We start from the raw sequence: 16,826 nt of genomic DNA, 5'->3' as shown, positions 1-16,826 counted from the left end.
ATACCTTCAAAAACTTTATTTTCTCCTGGTGCAATAAACACAGATAAATACCATGTGATTTATTCTCTCTTGCCTTTAGTTTAGGAGTTGTAATAGATGATCTCAGCTTTAAATCTCCATAAGAAAATGAATGAGGGGAGGGGATCTGTTTTTCTCCTCAATTCATATTGATTCTCAAACAAGTAGACTAGGATCATGACCCTATAGAGAATTTAGCAGACAAATCCTATGACTATACAATCATAAATTTAGATCTGGGAGCTGGAAGTAACTTCAGAGGTCCCAGGGTCTGATAAGGAAAATGCAAATTAATTTCAGGATGGGTCAAAAAAACAATCACATGAGAAAAGAAAAAAAAAAAATGTTTTTTGAAGAAATTGAGGTAATTCTATGAGATAGAAGGGAGCTTGTAATCTATTCCAGATAAAGGGAGTCACTTATGCAAAAATGTGGAGGCAAGTAATAAAAGTTCTTGTATGGATAAAGAATAATAACTATTGAGTCAGTTTGATTAGACCAGATTGTGTAATGGAAATAAGATTGAAATGTTAAATGGGAGCTATTTTTTTTTTTTTTAATTTATATATCAAGTTTGGAGATTCGCATTTTGTTCTATATATATGGGGAGTCTTTGGATATTTTTACTATAGTGGTGAAATGGTCTGTGTTTTTTATAAAAATCAACTAAGCAACTTTGTTGAAGATAGTTGGAAAAAGGATTCTCTGAAAATAGAGGGAGGAGAATTAAAAGTCTATTGAAATGGTCTGATTGAGAAGTGATAAGGGATTGTACTTGAGTGGTGAGAATAGAAATTATTTGAGTGTGATTGTGGAGATAGAATTGATGGTGGGTATTGGATATGGGACAGTAAGGGAAAGGGGAGAATCAAGGATAATTCTAAGCCTTTGAACTTTGGTGAGCATTAAGGAGGTGTCCTTAATGAGACATGAAAATGTGAAGAAAGCATAGATTTGGTTTTGTGAAATATAATTTTGTGAGTTATCTGAATAAAGATAATAACTGAATCCTTGGAACTGATAGAACAGAAGCAGAAGCAGAAGAAAGTTAATGAAGGTGCCGCTTAAAATAAGTATTTTTGTTGTTTTTGATACTTAGAATAGGATCTTTTAATCTACCACAAATTAAATATTTTTGACAGAGATAGTTAATGCGACAAACAAAATGAGAAGTATTAATAGAGGAAGAATGCCTGCATTAGTGGGCAAGAAAATGATAATGATACTTCTTAGCTTCTTTGGGTCTTAGTTTCTTCATGTGTAAAATAATTAAATTGTTCTAAATAACTTCTAAATCCCCTTCCATATCTAAATGTGTGATCAATGATCAAATTCACCAATGGTCATACATTTAAATAAGATCAAATGGAAAAAAGCAAAATGATATTCAGCAATACCAAATTGGCAATGCCAGAAAGGAGCTATTGAATGCCATAGCAGACTTTTGGAACTTTATGGTGGGGTTTAATTACAAAGATTGAGTAACAATTTAAATGATTTTGGGCAGATTAGCTTTATGCAGCCATAATTATAATCTTGTTCAATTTTATTGTACAATTATCTATTTCCAAAGGATAATACTAATTACTGCCTCTGTTTGTTGTCCCTTGATAAAGGCCTACCACTCAGTCAATTGACATTTATTAAATATCTGCTAAGTACTGGTGATATACACAGAAAAAGGAATATTTGTTAATAACTGCATTTTATAATAGAGTAACAATGACTTTGGCATCATGTCCATCAGATAGGTCTATATTATTGTAGAAAAATGCTAGTTTCCAAATTATTTGTGAACTCTGGCATATAGACTTAAGTTGAAGACAATATATGTTTAATTAGATTGAGAATATAGGGAAGAGAGGATTGTATTCAAAACAAATGATATAATGGAGGTGGGTGTGGGGAGAAGAAGGCCAAAAGTTATGGAGGACTTTAAATGCCAATTTTTTTTTTTTTTTCTATTTGATGATAGAAGTAACAGGAAACACTGGAGTTAATTGTGCATAGAGGTAATATGTTGAGACCTGCACTTTTGGAAAATGACTATGACAAATAAGAGGGCAATGGAGATCAGTGAGGAGAAACTTGTGGCTTCTGAGATACTTTAAGCATGAAGAGATAATGGCTTGTGTCAAAGGAGAAAAAGGGCACATGTGTGAGATATTATGGAGGTAAAATTGATAGACCTTACTATAAATTCATTCTTTAGTAGCTTGGGAAATAAAGGAAGTCTCTCAGTCCCTTCTGCCTTCTCATGCCATATATCTGACCTCTCAGGATATTTGTGTTTCTTCCAAGAAGGAAGAAAAATAGCAAATCATTTTTTTTTTCATACTTAGTTCAGTAGTAACTTATTGCATGATATAAGATCTGCAAAGATCAAGTGCAATTGGTCATTGCTAAATCCCTAAAGATAAGATTGGATGATGAGGTTAGTTTTGTTGTTGGAGAATGAAGAATGCTTCTGGGGTTCTTCACAACCCAGCATTTTGGTCTTTATGTAAGTATAGAGGAAACCTGCCATCAAAACCCTTAGAGAATAATTGCAGTCTTTTTTATGGATTAGTAATAGAAAATTAGCTTAAATAGTTAAAAGTACTTATCAAGATCACAGCTAGATGATATTAACATATGAAGGAGACAAACAAACCAAAAACAAAACAAAACAAAACCAAAAAAAAAAACAAAAAAAAAAACTTTCAATACATGTTTTTTGGGGGGACTAATCAGTTTGAATAGATAGGACATACCACTAGCTTCTAGTCAGGTAGAACTGAATTCTAATCCTTCCTTAGATATTATTATATTATTATTCTCTAAGCTTTCATTTCTTATAAAGAGGAAGTTAATAATCTAACTTCAAAAGAATCTTGCTATAATTAAGTGTTAACATATTAAAAAGTCATTATAAACCCTAAGATGCTGTTTAAGTATCAGCTAGTAGTATTATGATAGACTTCAAAACTTGGGTCACATGGTATCTTTACTTTTCCTCTCCCTATTGTGTTTGGATCTGAATCAGTGAGAAAGAAAAATACCTTCCTATTGTCTCCCCTTTCTTACATGGCTAAGGTATGCTGTCTGATGGGTGGGGAGGTTGTATGGGAAGAACAGATATTCTTCTTTTAAGAACTACTTTTGATTAACTGGGTCTTCTCCCTCCGATCCCCAATTACTGCAATTGAATTAATACGAAAATGATTCAAGAACTTTTTTATTTGGCTTTCCTTGGATACTAAAAGGGCTGATTACAGCTCTGGCTGTACCATAAGAGTGCAAATTCTGTTGAATTCTACCATTCTAGAAAATGTTCATGTGCCAATACCACAATAGCCCATGTGGCTCTTGGTAAGAAGATCATCCTAGTCAAGTTTAAAGGTTTGTTACCAGAAGGTTGTTACTTGATTCATCTTTGATCCCAGCAAGTTATGAAAAAATAAGTATTAAGGTTTACAAAGGCTGATTATTTTCTGTATAGAATATTCATAATAGTGAAATCATAAATTAAATAAAGTGAAAAAACTTGGAAGTTTTACTATAACTTTGCCAAAGTTTATTAAGCCCCTTTGCTATTTACTACCTCTGTGACCTTGGGCCAGACATAATTCCTCTAATCCTTGGTTTATCTATACACTGAATAAGAACTGTACTAGGTTATCTCTAAGACCTGTTCTTCAAAAGTCCCTATGATCCTTGGAGTTAACTCCAACATAGTGATTGATAAGTTTATGGATTTGGCAAATTAATTCTTTAAAACTAAAATAATGCTTTGAAATCTTGGATATCATGTAGTTATTTTAATATTTAGAATTCTTGAAATAGCATTTAGAAAGAAAGGTATGTAGTCTTTTTTTTTTGTTTGTTTGTTTTACATTGCTATATATTGGTATATTCCACAAACTAATCTCTAATAGTCAGAGAGGATGATTTGTATACATTATTAGAAATCCAAATGGTAAATTTTAAATCAAAATGGTGGATATTTAGAAAATGGTTTCCCACTTCAAATCATTACACATTCATTAAGTATTTTAGTATTTAAGGCAGTATCAAAATGAATGAGTATTTAGAAGATACTTTCTCAATTCAAATCATTCCACATTTATTAAGTATTTTAGTATTTAAGGCAGATGATAATAGGGATGCAAAGTTTAGATGAGAAATTCTCCTTTAAACAAATAAACTTTATAATCCACTGTGAATGATAAATCTCCAGAGATAATAAATAACAATTTAACAAATTAAGCATGTAAGTGTTCAATTTGCTTTATTAAAATTATGAATTTAATATTCAACAAACAAGAAAGAATGGAGATTTTATATGAAATGATGAACTTTTTGTTTACTTTTCATCTACTATGTTTAAGCTATTCACTTTCATTCTTATAAACACTTATTATCTTCTGTGTTCACAGTATTCAGGGGAATACAAAGATTAAAAAAAAAAAAATTCAGAGCATCTTTCCTCCAGAAACTTGCACATGGAAGATGCAGAAGCTAGAAAAAAGATAAGTAGGAGCAATGAATGAAAGATCCAAAGGGGCCAATCTAAGCCTATTATCAGGAAGGACTTCCTATTAATTAGAGGGACACATATGTAGAACTGGCTGTCTCAAGAGGTACTGGATGCCATTTTCTTTAGAATCAGTCAAGCAAAGGTGGAATGGCCAGCTAGTAAATGACTTGAGGTGGGTTCTTTTTCAGATATAGCTTGGACCATATGACTTCTAAGGTGCCATGAAAATGGCATGAAGTATATATAGTATGAGAAGAATGAAGGAGAGATGTAAAATAGTCTGAAGAAAATATAAGGGAGTTATGACTTCATCTGGGGACCTTTAAGGAAAGATTCATAGAAGAACAAATACCTGAAGGTCTTGAAGAAAGTTCAGGATTCTATTAAGCAGAAATTGAAGAGAGTGTGGGTGGGACAGGATCAGGTGCAAAACCCCCTTCTCAATTAACTAATCAGAGACATCATCAGGTACAAAGAGAACACATTTATTTAATCCCTGCAGGGTGAGGCCCAACACACCAGGGAACCATCCCAACTTCCCCATGTGCTCCTAGAAACTGGCCAGCTTTCAGCTTGTCCAGGGTTTAAAAGCAAGACTTGAGCCTTCTCACTGGATATACTAAAAGGACATAACCATCCTTGACTAATAGTCACCAATATTGTCTGCCTTGCATAGGTCAAGTCACTTCCTGAAACTTTCTGTATCTCCAGGTTCAAAGTTCATACTTCCAGAGAGCAAATGACCTCCCCAAGGTCCCAGTTCTGGGAACAAGGATCATGTGACAATACTGAGAAATACTTCATCCAATCAATCCCATTCAAGTGCATTCTGAACTGGGAACATGGCCTATGGTAATATTTAGAAGAGAAAAAGTACATGAAGAAATGAGGAGTCATCCATAAATTCATAGATTGAACTTAAAAATACTTTAAGCCCATTCGCCTTCCTCATTAAAAAAAAAAAAAAAAAGAAAGAAACTGAGTCCCTAAGAGATCACATCATTGTTGTGAGCATCCAATTTGATAACATATATAAAATACTAAGCTAAGTTTATTTGTGCTATAAAAATATAAGTATTAAGTGGTGGATGTGCCTAATTAGGCTTGGCTCAGGCAGAGGTCCATAAGGGAAGAGTAATACAATAAATCAAGACCAACTTAGTGACACCACACTGAATGTTAGGGATTGTAGTGTTAAGTAGGTCTGGAAAGATAATTTGGATCTCAGATGTGGAGTGCCCTAAATGCATTTATTTGTATTTTATTTCTTTAGTCAAAATGGAATCAACATAAAGTTTTGATCTTCTCTGGGATCCAACTTATATTTTAGAAGTATTAATTTATTAGCTGAATAATAGTGAGGTGGCATGATGTCAGAGCCCAGACAGGGAGATTACTGTTCAGGCAAAAGGAAGAAAGAGTCAACTAAGAATATATCACCTAGAATGTCAACTACAAACTTCCTGAGGACAAAGTCTATTTAATTTTTTATTACTGATTCCCTAATTAATTTACCAATCATCAACCCACCTCTCTAGGCTTATTATATGAATTGTTTATCCAATTGTATAGTCACGTCAAACTGACTTTCTTGTGGTCCTTTCCACACGGTGTTTCATCTCCATTCTCCACAGACTGACCTCCCTTCATCTCCCCTATTTCTGGAACATACCCTTTCATCCTCATCTTCTCCTCTCAGAATTGTGAATTTGCTTTAAGGCTTAGCTCAAGAGCTACTTTCTTCATGAGACCTTTGCAGATCCCCTCAGTTGCTGGTTCCTACCTCACAAATTGCCTTGAGTTTATTTTGTATATATTTAATAATATACATATTTAAATGTATATTTATCATTTTTCCCAATAAATTCTTTGAGGATAAGGATTAATTCACATATGTGTGTGTGTCATATGTGTCTAACATAGTCCCTGGCATAAAGTTGGTGCTTGTAAATATTCATTGAATAATTTGATTTATTGTTTGGAAACTTTTGAGCAGTGGAATAGAAGCAATTCATCTCTTTGGAAGGCAGACAAGAGGATAGTGACAATGTGAATAGAATGAAGTCGATATGAAAGATATTAGCAAAGTACAATCAACAAAATTGTTTTGTTTTTATAAAGCTATAGATAGATATAGATATAGATAGATGATTTCAAAGAGATGATGAATTAAAGCTAGTGATGATTAATTATTAAGGAAGATGCTACTCAGTCCTTATAAAAGGTAACTCCATATTTTGCAAGTCTGAAATAATACTTACATTCCTGAAAAGTAGAAACAAATTGTTATCCTCATTTTATAATTGAGGAGAAAGAGATACCAAATGTTTAAGGGATTATTTGCAGATTACAGAGCAAAAGTGAGTATCAAAATAAGTTGAAAATTCATACAGCTATTTTTTTTCAATATACAGAAATAAAAATAATGAGCATTTCCAGTTCCTATATTTACTGTAGCTATATTAAGCAACTGGACCTGGAAAAAGAAAGACCTGAATTCAAATGTAGTCCCAAGCCCTTACTAGCAATACAGTCTTTGACAAGTCACTTCTGTTTGCCTTATTTTCTTCAGCTGTGAAATGGAGATATAGTACTTAACTCTCAAGATTGTTATGATAAAATGAGATACTATTTGTAAAGAGCTGATTGTTGTTTCTACTGCAACTGCTGCTACTACTACTACTACTGCAGCTGCTATTAGATTTGTACAAGAAGCTTGTGGAATTGGGGAAACGATTCCACTAATTCATTCTGATTGCACTCATGGAGGATTCACTGGGGTCTTTTACCTTTTGGAATGAAATAAATTTCTTATGATACACTTATCCAACTCAGAAAAAGGCATAAAATGAGGTAGTTAAGGCCATAAAAGTATGGATAGCTTTTTGGAAACTTCTAAGTATTAAATATTTTAGCACTAAGTATTGGAGTATCTGCCAGAATTTATTATGTCCCTCTTTGAATGCTCTATTACTATGTAAATTGAAGGGGAAAAGGAAGGGATAAAAATAAACTTGCCACATATAAAACCACATAAGGTTTTCCCCCTCCTTCCCTTAATTCCAGCAAAAATAGACATGAAAGATTTACAGGATCTAACTTAGAAGATTGAATGATAAATAAAAGGAATTAAAAGTTGTCCTACAGCATGAGGTAATACCTACAGATTGACTTCCAAGTCAAGAAGGCCTAAAGTTAAGTTCTGCCCCTAACCCATCCTATGTGACCCTAGCCAATTTAGTTAACTGCTCAGTGTCCCAGACAACTGCCTAAGACTATGAGTTAAAAATCAGGTGCTAACCCACATTTGTAGAGGAAATATCATCACCCAGAATTCCATTTATTAGTGAAATTAAAGTCTTCATCTAAAAAAAAATAAAAATAAAATAAAAATAAAAAACTTCCCTTATTATGGTCAAATAAAATAATTTATTTTTCCTTTTGCTGAGGTGATCGGGGTTAAATGACTTTCCCAAGATCATATAGCTAAAAGTGTTGTCTAAGGCAAGATTTGAAATAAGGTCCTCTTGACTTTAAGGCTGATGTTCCATCCACTGTACCAACTAGCTATCCCATAAAGAAATTTTAAAAATGATAAACTAAGCAATTATATCATGAAGAATTAATGGATTAAAGAACAAATCATAAAAATGATGAATAATTTTATTAAAAATAAGGACAAGGAGATAACATGTCAACATTTCTGGGATGCAGCCAAATAGTCCTTAAGAGAAAATACATATCTCAAATATTTTCCTTAACAAAAATAAAAGAACAGATCAATTTATTGGAAAAATAAACTAGTAGAAAACAAATTGAAAAACCCAATTAAACAAGAGATTCTAAAAAAAAAAATCAAAGAAAGATAAAGAAAATTTGAAAAGTATTAAGCCAATAAATAAAGAAGAAGCTATTTTAAAAAATTAGATAAACCAATTTGATTGGAAGAAAATGTCAAACTAAATGAACAGTAACAAAAATGAAAAAAAGAGAATTCAAAATAAACAAAAACTATAATTTGAAAGGGCAAACTATATGATTTTTTTTTTTAATCAAACATCAAAAAGTATAGATTGCTGTGCTGATTTTCTTCAGACATTGCCAGCTATTCCTTTTCTGGTGTTCATCCATTTACATATATATTCTCACCTTCTTGATTTTTGCCTGAAGGGAAGAAGCTTTGAATTATATATAATCAATATGTACATTTTCAGTTGCCGCTCCCTCCATTCCTTTCCTATGAGTTTCTCTGAACTAAGAGCACCAACCCACCAGAGAGCTAAGTGGTATAATAGATAGAGAATAAACTTTAGAATCACATAATCTGAGTTTAAATCTTTCCATATATATCTTCTATCTTTATGACCCTAATTGAATTATTCACATAAATAAGAGGGAGTTAAATTAGAAAAAGAAAACTACAGACACTGGTCTGTATATTTGTATACATACATATATATATATAAATGTATAAATATATATGTATATATAAATGTATAAATATATATGTATATATAAATGTATAAATATATATGTATATATATACACACATATATATGTATTTATTCAAAATATAAAAAATTACTAATAAATGTATTATGTTTATTTAGAAATGTATATAAATATATAATGTATATAAATAAAAGTTACTAATAAATGTATTTATTCCTAAATTTTGAAGCAAAAATTTTAAATAAAATTTAGCAAAGAGACTAAGATAACATATGAAAAAGATCATAACCTATGATGAGGTTGCATTTATTTATTTATTTGTTTGTTTGTTTTTCCTGAGGCTGGGGTTATGTGACTTGCCCAGGGTCACATAGCTAGGAAATGCTAAGTGTTTGAGATCAAATTTGAACTCTGGTCCTCCTGAATTCAAGGCTGGTGCTCTATCCACTGCGCCACCTACCTGCCCCAATGAGGTTACATTTATAGCAGGAATGCAAAATTGGTTCAGTATTAGAAAACTATAAAATCCATTAAACATATAACAAATTCAGCAAATAAGCAAAAAGCTTATATCAGTAGATATATAAAAAGCTTTAGACAAAATACAATGTTCCTTTCTGTTAAAAACCTTAGCAAAACAAATAAATCGATCTTTCCTTAAAGTATTTTAAATAGTATATTTCTAAAGCCAAGAACTACTGTTTGTTATATGTAATAAAGATAGAAAAGAATCTTTTCCAATAAAATCAGGGGTTAAACAAGGACATCTATTGTTACCTCCTCTATTTGACACAGTACTGAGTATACTGGTTAACCAGTTAAGCAAGAAAAATAAGTTGAAGAAATAAACTTAAATAAAGAAGAAGCAAAATATCACATTTTGCAGATGATAAGATAGTATGCTCAAAGAACTCTAATCAGTCAGCTAAAAAGTAGTCCATCTAATGAATAACTTCTTCAGTCTTGCAGTCTTAGAGTAAATGCATACAAACCATGAATGTTTAAATAATATCAATAAAACTCAACAGAAAGACATAACAAGAAAAATACTTTTTAAAACAAATGCAGAATATTTAAAATACTTACGAGTTTATCTACTAGGACATTTACAAAATCTATATAAATGCAACCACAAGGCACTGTTTATAGAATGAAAGGCAAGCCTAAGTAATTGGAGAAATATTAATGCTAATGAGTAATAAAATGCTAAATATAAATTTATTTATTCAACTAACAAAGATTAATTCATTGAAATTAATAATGAAATTCATGTCAACTAAAAACATGAAGACTTAAAATAAGGAGCAGTGAAAAGAGATTTGCATGCTAGATTTCAGACTATTCTACCACATCATATTTCTTAAGACAGTGTGAGACTGATTAAAAGAGAGAAACAGAGGCAGACAGAGACAAAGGGACAGTGACAGAGAGAAACACAGAGGGAGACAAGAATCAGCAGACTATATATTTTTTCTTATATTAGTTAAGTACAAAGACTTCAGTTATTGTGATAAGGACCCATTATTTGATTAAAAATTGTCATGTGTTTACTAATTGTGGACAGTCATTCTTCAGAGTTAAGATGTATTCTACAATCATTTGATTTTTAATAGTGTCTTATGTGTTGTGTCTCCTAGCTCTACATACAAACTACCACACTTACAATATCCATGAACTTAAGTGCATCAGTGGCGCTGGGGATGCTATACATGCCGAAAGTGTACATCATCATTTTCCATCCTGAGCTGAATGTCCAGAAAAGGAAACGCAGCTTCAAGGCGGTGGTCACAGCAGCTACCATGTCATCTCGGCTCTCACACAAACCCAGTGACAGGCCCAATGGAGAAGCAAAAACAGAACTTTGTGAAAATGTAGACCCAAATAGTAAGTATAATTCATTTTCTTCTCTCCATTTTTTTGCTCTTCCTTCACTGAGTCTGGAAGAAATGTTTGTTTGATTTTTTTTTTTTTTTAAACTGCATACAGTTTGCCCTCTCGAAGTATAGACTGCTGTGTTGATTTTCCTCAGAGGTTGCCAGCTGTTCGCTTTCTGGTGTTCATCCCTTTGGGGGGGAAAAAAAAATTCCACTTCTTAGGTTTTTTGCCTGAAGGGATAAAACTTTGAATTATTTATAATCAATATGTACATCTTCACTTGCCCCTCCCTCCATTCCTTTCCAATGAGTTTCTCAGAGCTGAGAATACCAGCCATTACCAGAGAGAGAGGTGGTACAGTGTATAGACCTTAGAATTAGATAACCTGAGTTCAAATCCTTCCTCATATATCTCCTATCCATATGACCCTAATTGAATTATTCACAACTCAATTTCAGCTGTTTCAGGGAATGATAATAGGACCTACCTCCTCAGGTTGTAGTCAGGATAAAATGAAATATTTGTCAGGCACTTTGCAAACCTATGAACTTATTACTTTTATTAATATTATAATATTATTAACATAATAATATTAACAGGACCAAATGACATAAACAATTTCTTGGTTTGATATAGATGATTCTTGGCTTCTTCCCATTAAAGAAAACATAATTCTTGAACAAAGTAAAACAAGGCTTTAGGCATCAGATTGATATATTTAAAAATAGCAAAGCGTATATTTCTTTTTCTCTCAAGCTATTGGGGAAGGAGATTTTTAAAAATTATTTTTCATTAGTCATGTCCTCAAATCCCTACACAAAGTATGGGCAGAGGCTGGACGATACTATTTCTAAGGGAACATACTAAAACATTATTATATTACCAAGTGGAACATACTACTCTTGAATTTCATGTTGTTTTCTACATTGATAGGCAATAAGCTTCTGAAGAAGTAATCTCATGTCCCTGATGATATATAATGAATTTAAAGTATGTAGGTAAAATATGGTTTTATGTACCATTTGGAAATTTGGTTTAGATCCATAAAATATTTGAATCTCTAGAAGCAAACTTTTCTGTCCTTGTATATGGATGGATTTATTTTGTGAATGTAATGTATCAGACCCTGATTCAGAGAGTTCATGACCATACTGATCATCATTAACCAGTTAGATCAGAAAGCAAATTTTATCAAACAACAAATATACTTTGTTTCCTTGTTCTATATAAATATTTGTAATGCAGAATTCATATTATTTTAATTACCTATAATATTTCTGGATTATAAACTAGACATTTACAAAATATGTTGAATCATTCAGAATAGGAAGGTAGTATTCTGTACATTACTCTCTAGTACATGAAATAATTATGTTGCAGCACGAATATTTTTCGTGCTCTCTCTAAAGAATCTCTGAGGCAAGCTGGCTTAATAGGCTTGAAATACTCAATACTTTTTGCACTAAAAACAAAACTAAGTTTCTTTAAAAATAAAGAGGCTTATGACTTCCTGACCTCTATAAATGCTTAGAAGATGTCCCATTTCATAGACTTTCTCCTTTTTAAAAATTGTTTCCTGGGAATGACATCAATTTAACAATAATTAAGTATTTGTAAGATTCAAATTTGAAAGTAATAAATATCAAGGAGTATGATTCTGGGTAGTCAACCTCAATAGGCATCAAGGGTAAGGGAGGTGAGAAGCAAGAACAAAAGAAAAATATGCAAAAATATGGAAGAAGGAAAGAAAGAATAAGAGATAAATCAACATTTTGTCAATGGGTTTAATAATAAGTGGTCGATATTATGGTGTAAGTTTTGGAAGGGCAAGAGGGAAAATAATAGGAAATAGGTAGAAATTGCTATCTGATATGGCACCAACACCAAATAGTTGTTTAATTGAATGTTTCCCTTCTTTCAGTTGTGATAATGTGTTACCATTTAATGTGAAAGTGTGTCATAACTATTCAGTTGTGATGCTATATTACTTTTTTAACCCTAGGGCAATCATGGCAGTCAAATGACTGGCTTCCACAAGGAAGGTGCCTGCTACCATATATATTGATGGTGATATCTATATATCTTAGAACTTTTATCCTAGAGAATGTCATACTATGTTGTATATAATCAAATTCCAAAATTGAGATTTAGATTATAAGTTAGATAATAATTTCTTTAAAAAGAAAAAAGAAAACATACATAAATTCAATTAATTCATCTTTGAGCTAAAATGAAACTAAAAAAACTAAAAAAGACAAGCTAAATTTTCTAGTCAAGTAACAATCAATAAGCATTAATCAGATATTGAACTTATGACAGACACCACAATAAGTGTTAATCATCAAAAGAGAAGCAAGAATAGTTTCTGCTTTCAAGAAACTTACATTCCAATAGTAAGTTAAATCAGAATTTATGAAGATGAACATGTCAAACCATGTCATAGAGAGTTTAATAGTTTCACAGGGTATTTCTATTCCCTTTAAACTTAAGGGAGCAGTCACCTTCTTTGTATCAGTCTTGTGTTTATATTTTGGGCCACTATCAGATTATACTCATAAATGAATAGAGCTTAAAGTTGTTTCAAACTTTCAATGCAGAGGTTATCTCCTGTTCAAGTTCATCTATTTATTTATTTTGCAAGTCAACTCTTCTAATAAAAATCAGTTCTTTTTTTATGATGCTATTTCCAATGAAGATAAAGTTTTGAATGACAGAAACTTCATTCTGTGTATTGTGAAATGTTTTATTACTTTTTGTTTTGTAAAGAGAAGAGTAACCAGAGTTGAACGGTTACTCTGGAAGGGTGCTCAGGTAGAGGCCTAGCTTATTAAGCTAAACATTGTTTTTAAATGTTTTCAAAGTATACTGATCATGATAATGATCCCACTTTTTTTGGATTTGCAGAAGGCCTTTCCTGCAAGATTATTAGACTAATTCTCTTATGAGGTTATATTTATATAATACTAACACAACATCATTTCAGGCCAAAAATAAGTTTAAAAAAGGCAATCAAAATGACTGTAACCCAAACAAAAAATTGATGAATTTATTTTTTTTTTAGTTGTTTCTCTGCTGTATAGACTAACCTTAAAACTAATTTTAAAAAACACACAAAAACAATAAAGCTGCTATGCAGGATTCCACTTATATTTGGAAGAAATTATATTAATCATAAATCCTGAAATTAGAGATGTGCCAAAGACCAGTAGGAGATTCATGTACCTCAAAACCTTGGGGTTTCTTATGGACCAGCCCACAAAAGCTACAAAAGAGGAAAAATAAAAGTGTAAATTAGTGTAATAAGAAGTTTTATCTTAATCACTTAATGCTGAAATATATTCACATTAAATTCCAATGTAACAAACTGGATTTAGTGTTCATTAGGCATTTTCTGGATTCTTGTTCTTAATGCTGGTCTAGGCTTCCATCTTTTTGATGGGCTAAAATGAAATATTTACCATCACCATATGGTCTTTAGTTGGGAGTAAAAGTGAGGAATAAATATAAATAATTTGTAGCATAATTATGATTTTAAAGAAGAAGTTGTTAAACTCAAAGAAAGTACCCCCTAGACATAGAAGAAAATAGAATGTAAGTATTGGGGAAAGGGAAGGCATGTTAAATTGATGAAGATAAAAGATAATTGTATTTGGGACATTCTTCATTAGTTATGTGTTTTGTCAGAACTATCTAAATAATTGATACAATTGTCTACTTATGGATCCTTCTCTTTTGACCAGAGAAGTTAAAAAAAAGATGTGAAACATTAAGCTGGATGCTAAATTACCAGCTTAAACTGTATAAAAATAACTTTCCTTCAACATGAGTAAATGGAGATGTATTCTGTATTATTTGCTCTATAAGAGCTGAATCCATGAACTGCTCTTCCAAGTAAAACATGGAACAGAAACATCCTCATACCATTGTTGCTCTGGAACACTCAGTCTTAATGTATTTCAATCCTCAATGTTTTTATTTTTAACAATTCAGGTTCATCATTCAAGTTTGCCATCTGGTATGTGCATGTTTTTATTCATCTAACAACTCTGTTCTTTAATTGTATGTTCACATAAAAATGGTTTCTTAGTGGCTTAAGAAGTGCAGAATCCATTTCACCACAGGTCTATTTCTTCAACAAGTCATCTTCCTATCATGTTGTTTTCTCCTGTTGGATTTCACGGTTACCTGAAAAAACAATCTCCATCACATCTTCAGTGACTAGAAAGTGCTTTGTTCTTGGATCTGTACATGTCTGTGATTTCACTGGAAATTTGAAGAATTGGAGTTGGTACAATTTATTTACAAAACTACCTTATATTTTGCCATGCTGAATTGTTTGGGTAACTCGGCTGTAGAAATATATATTTCAGTTGGGTAGAGCCCATGAATGAGTCCCTCATTGTTAGAAACAGATCTGCATGTCTGGCAACAATTTGCAAGATGACAGACCTTTTGGCTAGGGACTTCCTTTCTCAACGATTTTTTTCCTTGAAAAAGTGGAAATTTGCAAGAAAAGGGCTACAAGCTGAACTCTGTTCTTTGTGTTGGAATAGCATAGTATTGTCATGACAAAAAGGTAAACTGGAAGCAAGATATACTTGGCCCTCAATTGATCACTGAAGTGGTAATTTTCAAAATGGGTGGAGAATGTTAACTACATGGCACCAGAATTCTGAAGGGATGAGAAGAGAAGGGTGAACAGCTGTCTTTTTCATCTGATACTTGCCAGTATAAGACTATACCATGTGATTTTTTACTGGGTATAGGGCCCACTCAAGCATGAAAGAATAATGTGTCCCAGGGAGCTGGAACAGTCTGTCTCAATTCATGTTTCAGCATGTGGTTGCCTTGGAGTCAGTCCCAGCTGATCAATGAAAGAAGCAAAATGTCCTTCCAGTCTTGTAGGCCACCTTCCATGTTCGATGTCCTTGATTCTCAGAGCAGAGTTCTGCAGAGGGACAATGCAGAGAAAGCATGGCATCTTCCCCAACCTTCTTTTTTGTTTTCCCCAACAGACCAACTGGTGAGATTATGGAGGTATAAGAGGAATGTGTTGACTTGAAAATGACAAAGCTATAATGGCTCTTCTTAGAGGTACACAAACCTAATGTGCTTTCTCTTCTTGGCTTCTAATGCTGGGAAATATATGAGCAGAATGTTAGCATAAGACTCAGGAGCAAGATGAAAACCAAGTGTATTTTATTTTCTGAGGACTGCTGCAAATAGATTTGTGTGGGGCAAAAGAAATCAAATTTGGAATAAAGATGCAATGCTTAAGTCAATTTTTTTAAGTCAAGATATTACATATACTTCCTGTTGATGTAGCCACTAGTGCAAGAGTTGTTAGAAATGGTATGAACATGGGCTCTCAAAGAAAGAATTAAAAAACAAAACATTTTTATTTTAGTCTCAAAATGCTAGATGGTTTTATTTATATTTTAGTGTACCTACTGTCAGAAAGTCCTATCAGGTTACTCTGGAAAGTGCAAGGAAAAGGAAAAAGTTGGGATCAGGGAATCAGGGAAGGCTGTGCTGACTTGTGTTGTCATCATTGCGTTTCTTCATTTGTTCCAATCTCAAACATTGCCAACATGGTGTTACTTGTTTCATTCTCCTGGACAAGTCAAACAAGGTAGCCTCTAGGACAAGGTCATGGAAAAAGAATAGCAAGAGAAAAAGGACAATCTTTCCTAAGCTGGTTAAAGAATTATCTTGACCAAGGAAACCCTCCCTACAAAAGTGGATAGGACAGTGGAAAGAGCACTAATACTGAAGTCAGAGGGCCTGGAAACAAATCCTACTTCTGAGGCCTACTATCTATTAATTTTGGTTATGACACTTAACCTCCTTGGGCTTCAATCAGTTCCCACATCTGTACAATATGGGGACTGAATCAAATGGCTTAATTTCCCTTCCATGTCTAATTTTTTTATCCTTTATTCCTGCAAGAAGTTGACTATTA

The 16,826-nt window shown here is 32.5% G+C and overlaps 1 protein-coding gene across 2 annotated transcripts in view; it reads left to right on the top strand.

The window, feature by feature from the left end:
• The window catches only part of GRM7 (glutamate metabotropic receptor 7), a 1,106,888-nt gene that overhangs the window by 1,021,031 nt on the left and 69,031 nt on the right, over window positions 1-16,826 (top strand). For both annotated transcript variants that reach the window (XM_074284035.1, XM_074284034.1), the window contains exon 9: window positions 10,627-10,873. In XM_074284035.1, coding sequence (XP_074140136.1) covers window positions 10,627-10,873 — 247 coding nt within the window. The remainder of the gene's footprint in view (window positions 1-10,626; window positions 10,874-16,826) is intronic.

This window comes from Sminthopsis crassicaudata, chromosome 1 (genome assembly GCF_048593235.1).
Source record: "Sminthopsis crassicaudata isolate SCR6 chromosome 1, ASM4859323v1, whole genome shotgun sequence".
In the NCBI taxonomy this organism is placed as follows: domain Eukaryota; kingdom Metazoa; phylum Chordata; class Mammalia; order Dasyuromorphia; family Dasyuridae; genus Sminthopsis; species Sminthopsis crassicaudata.
The sequence above is the reverse complement of the archived record's forward strand: the minus strand, read 5'-3'. Positions and strand labels throughout refer to the sequence as shown.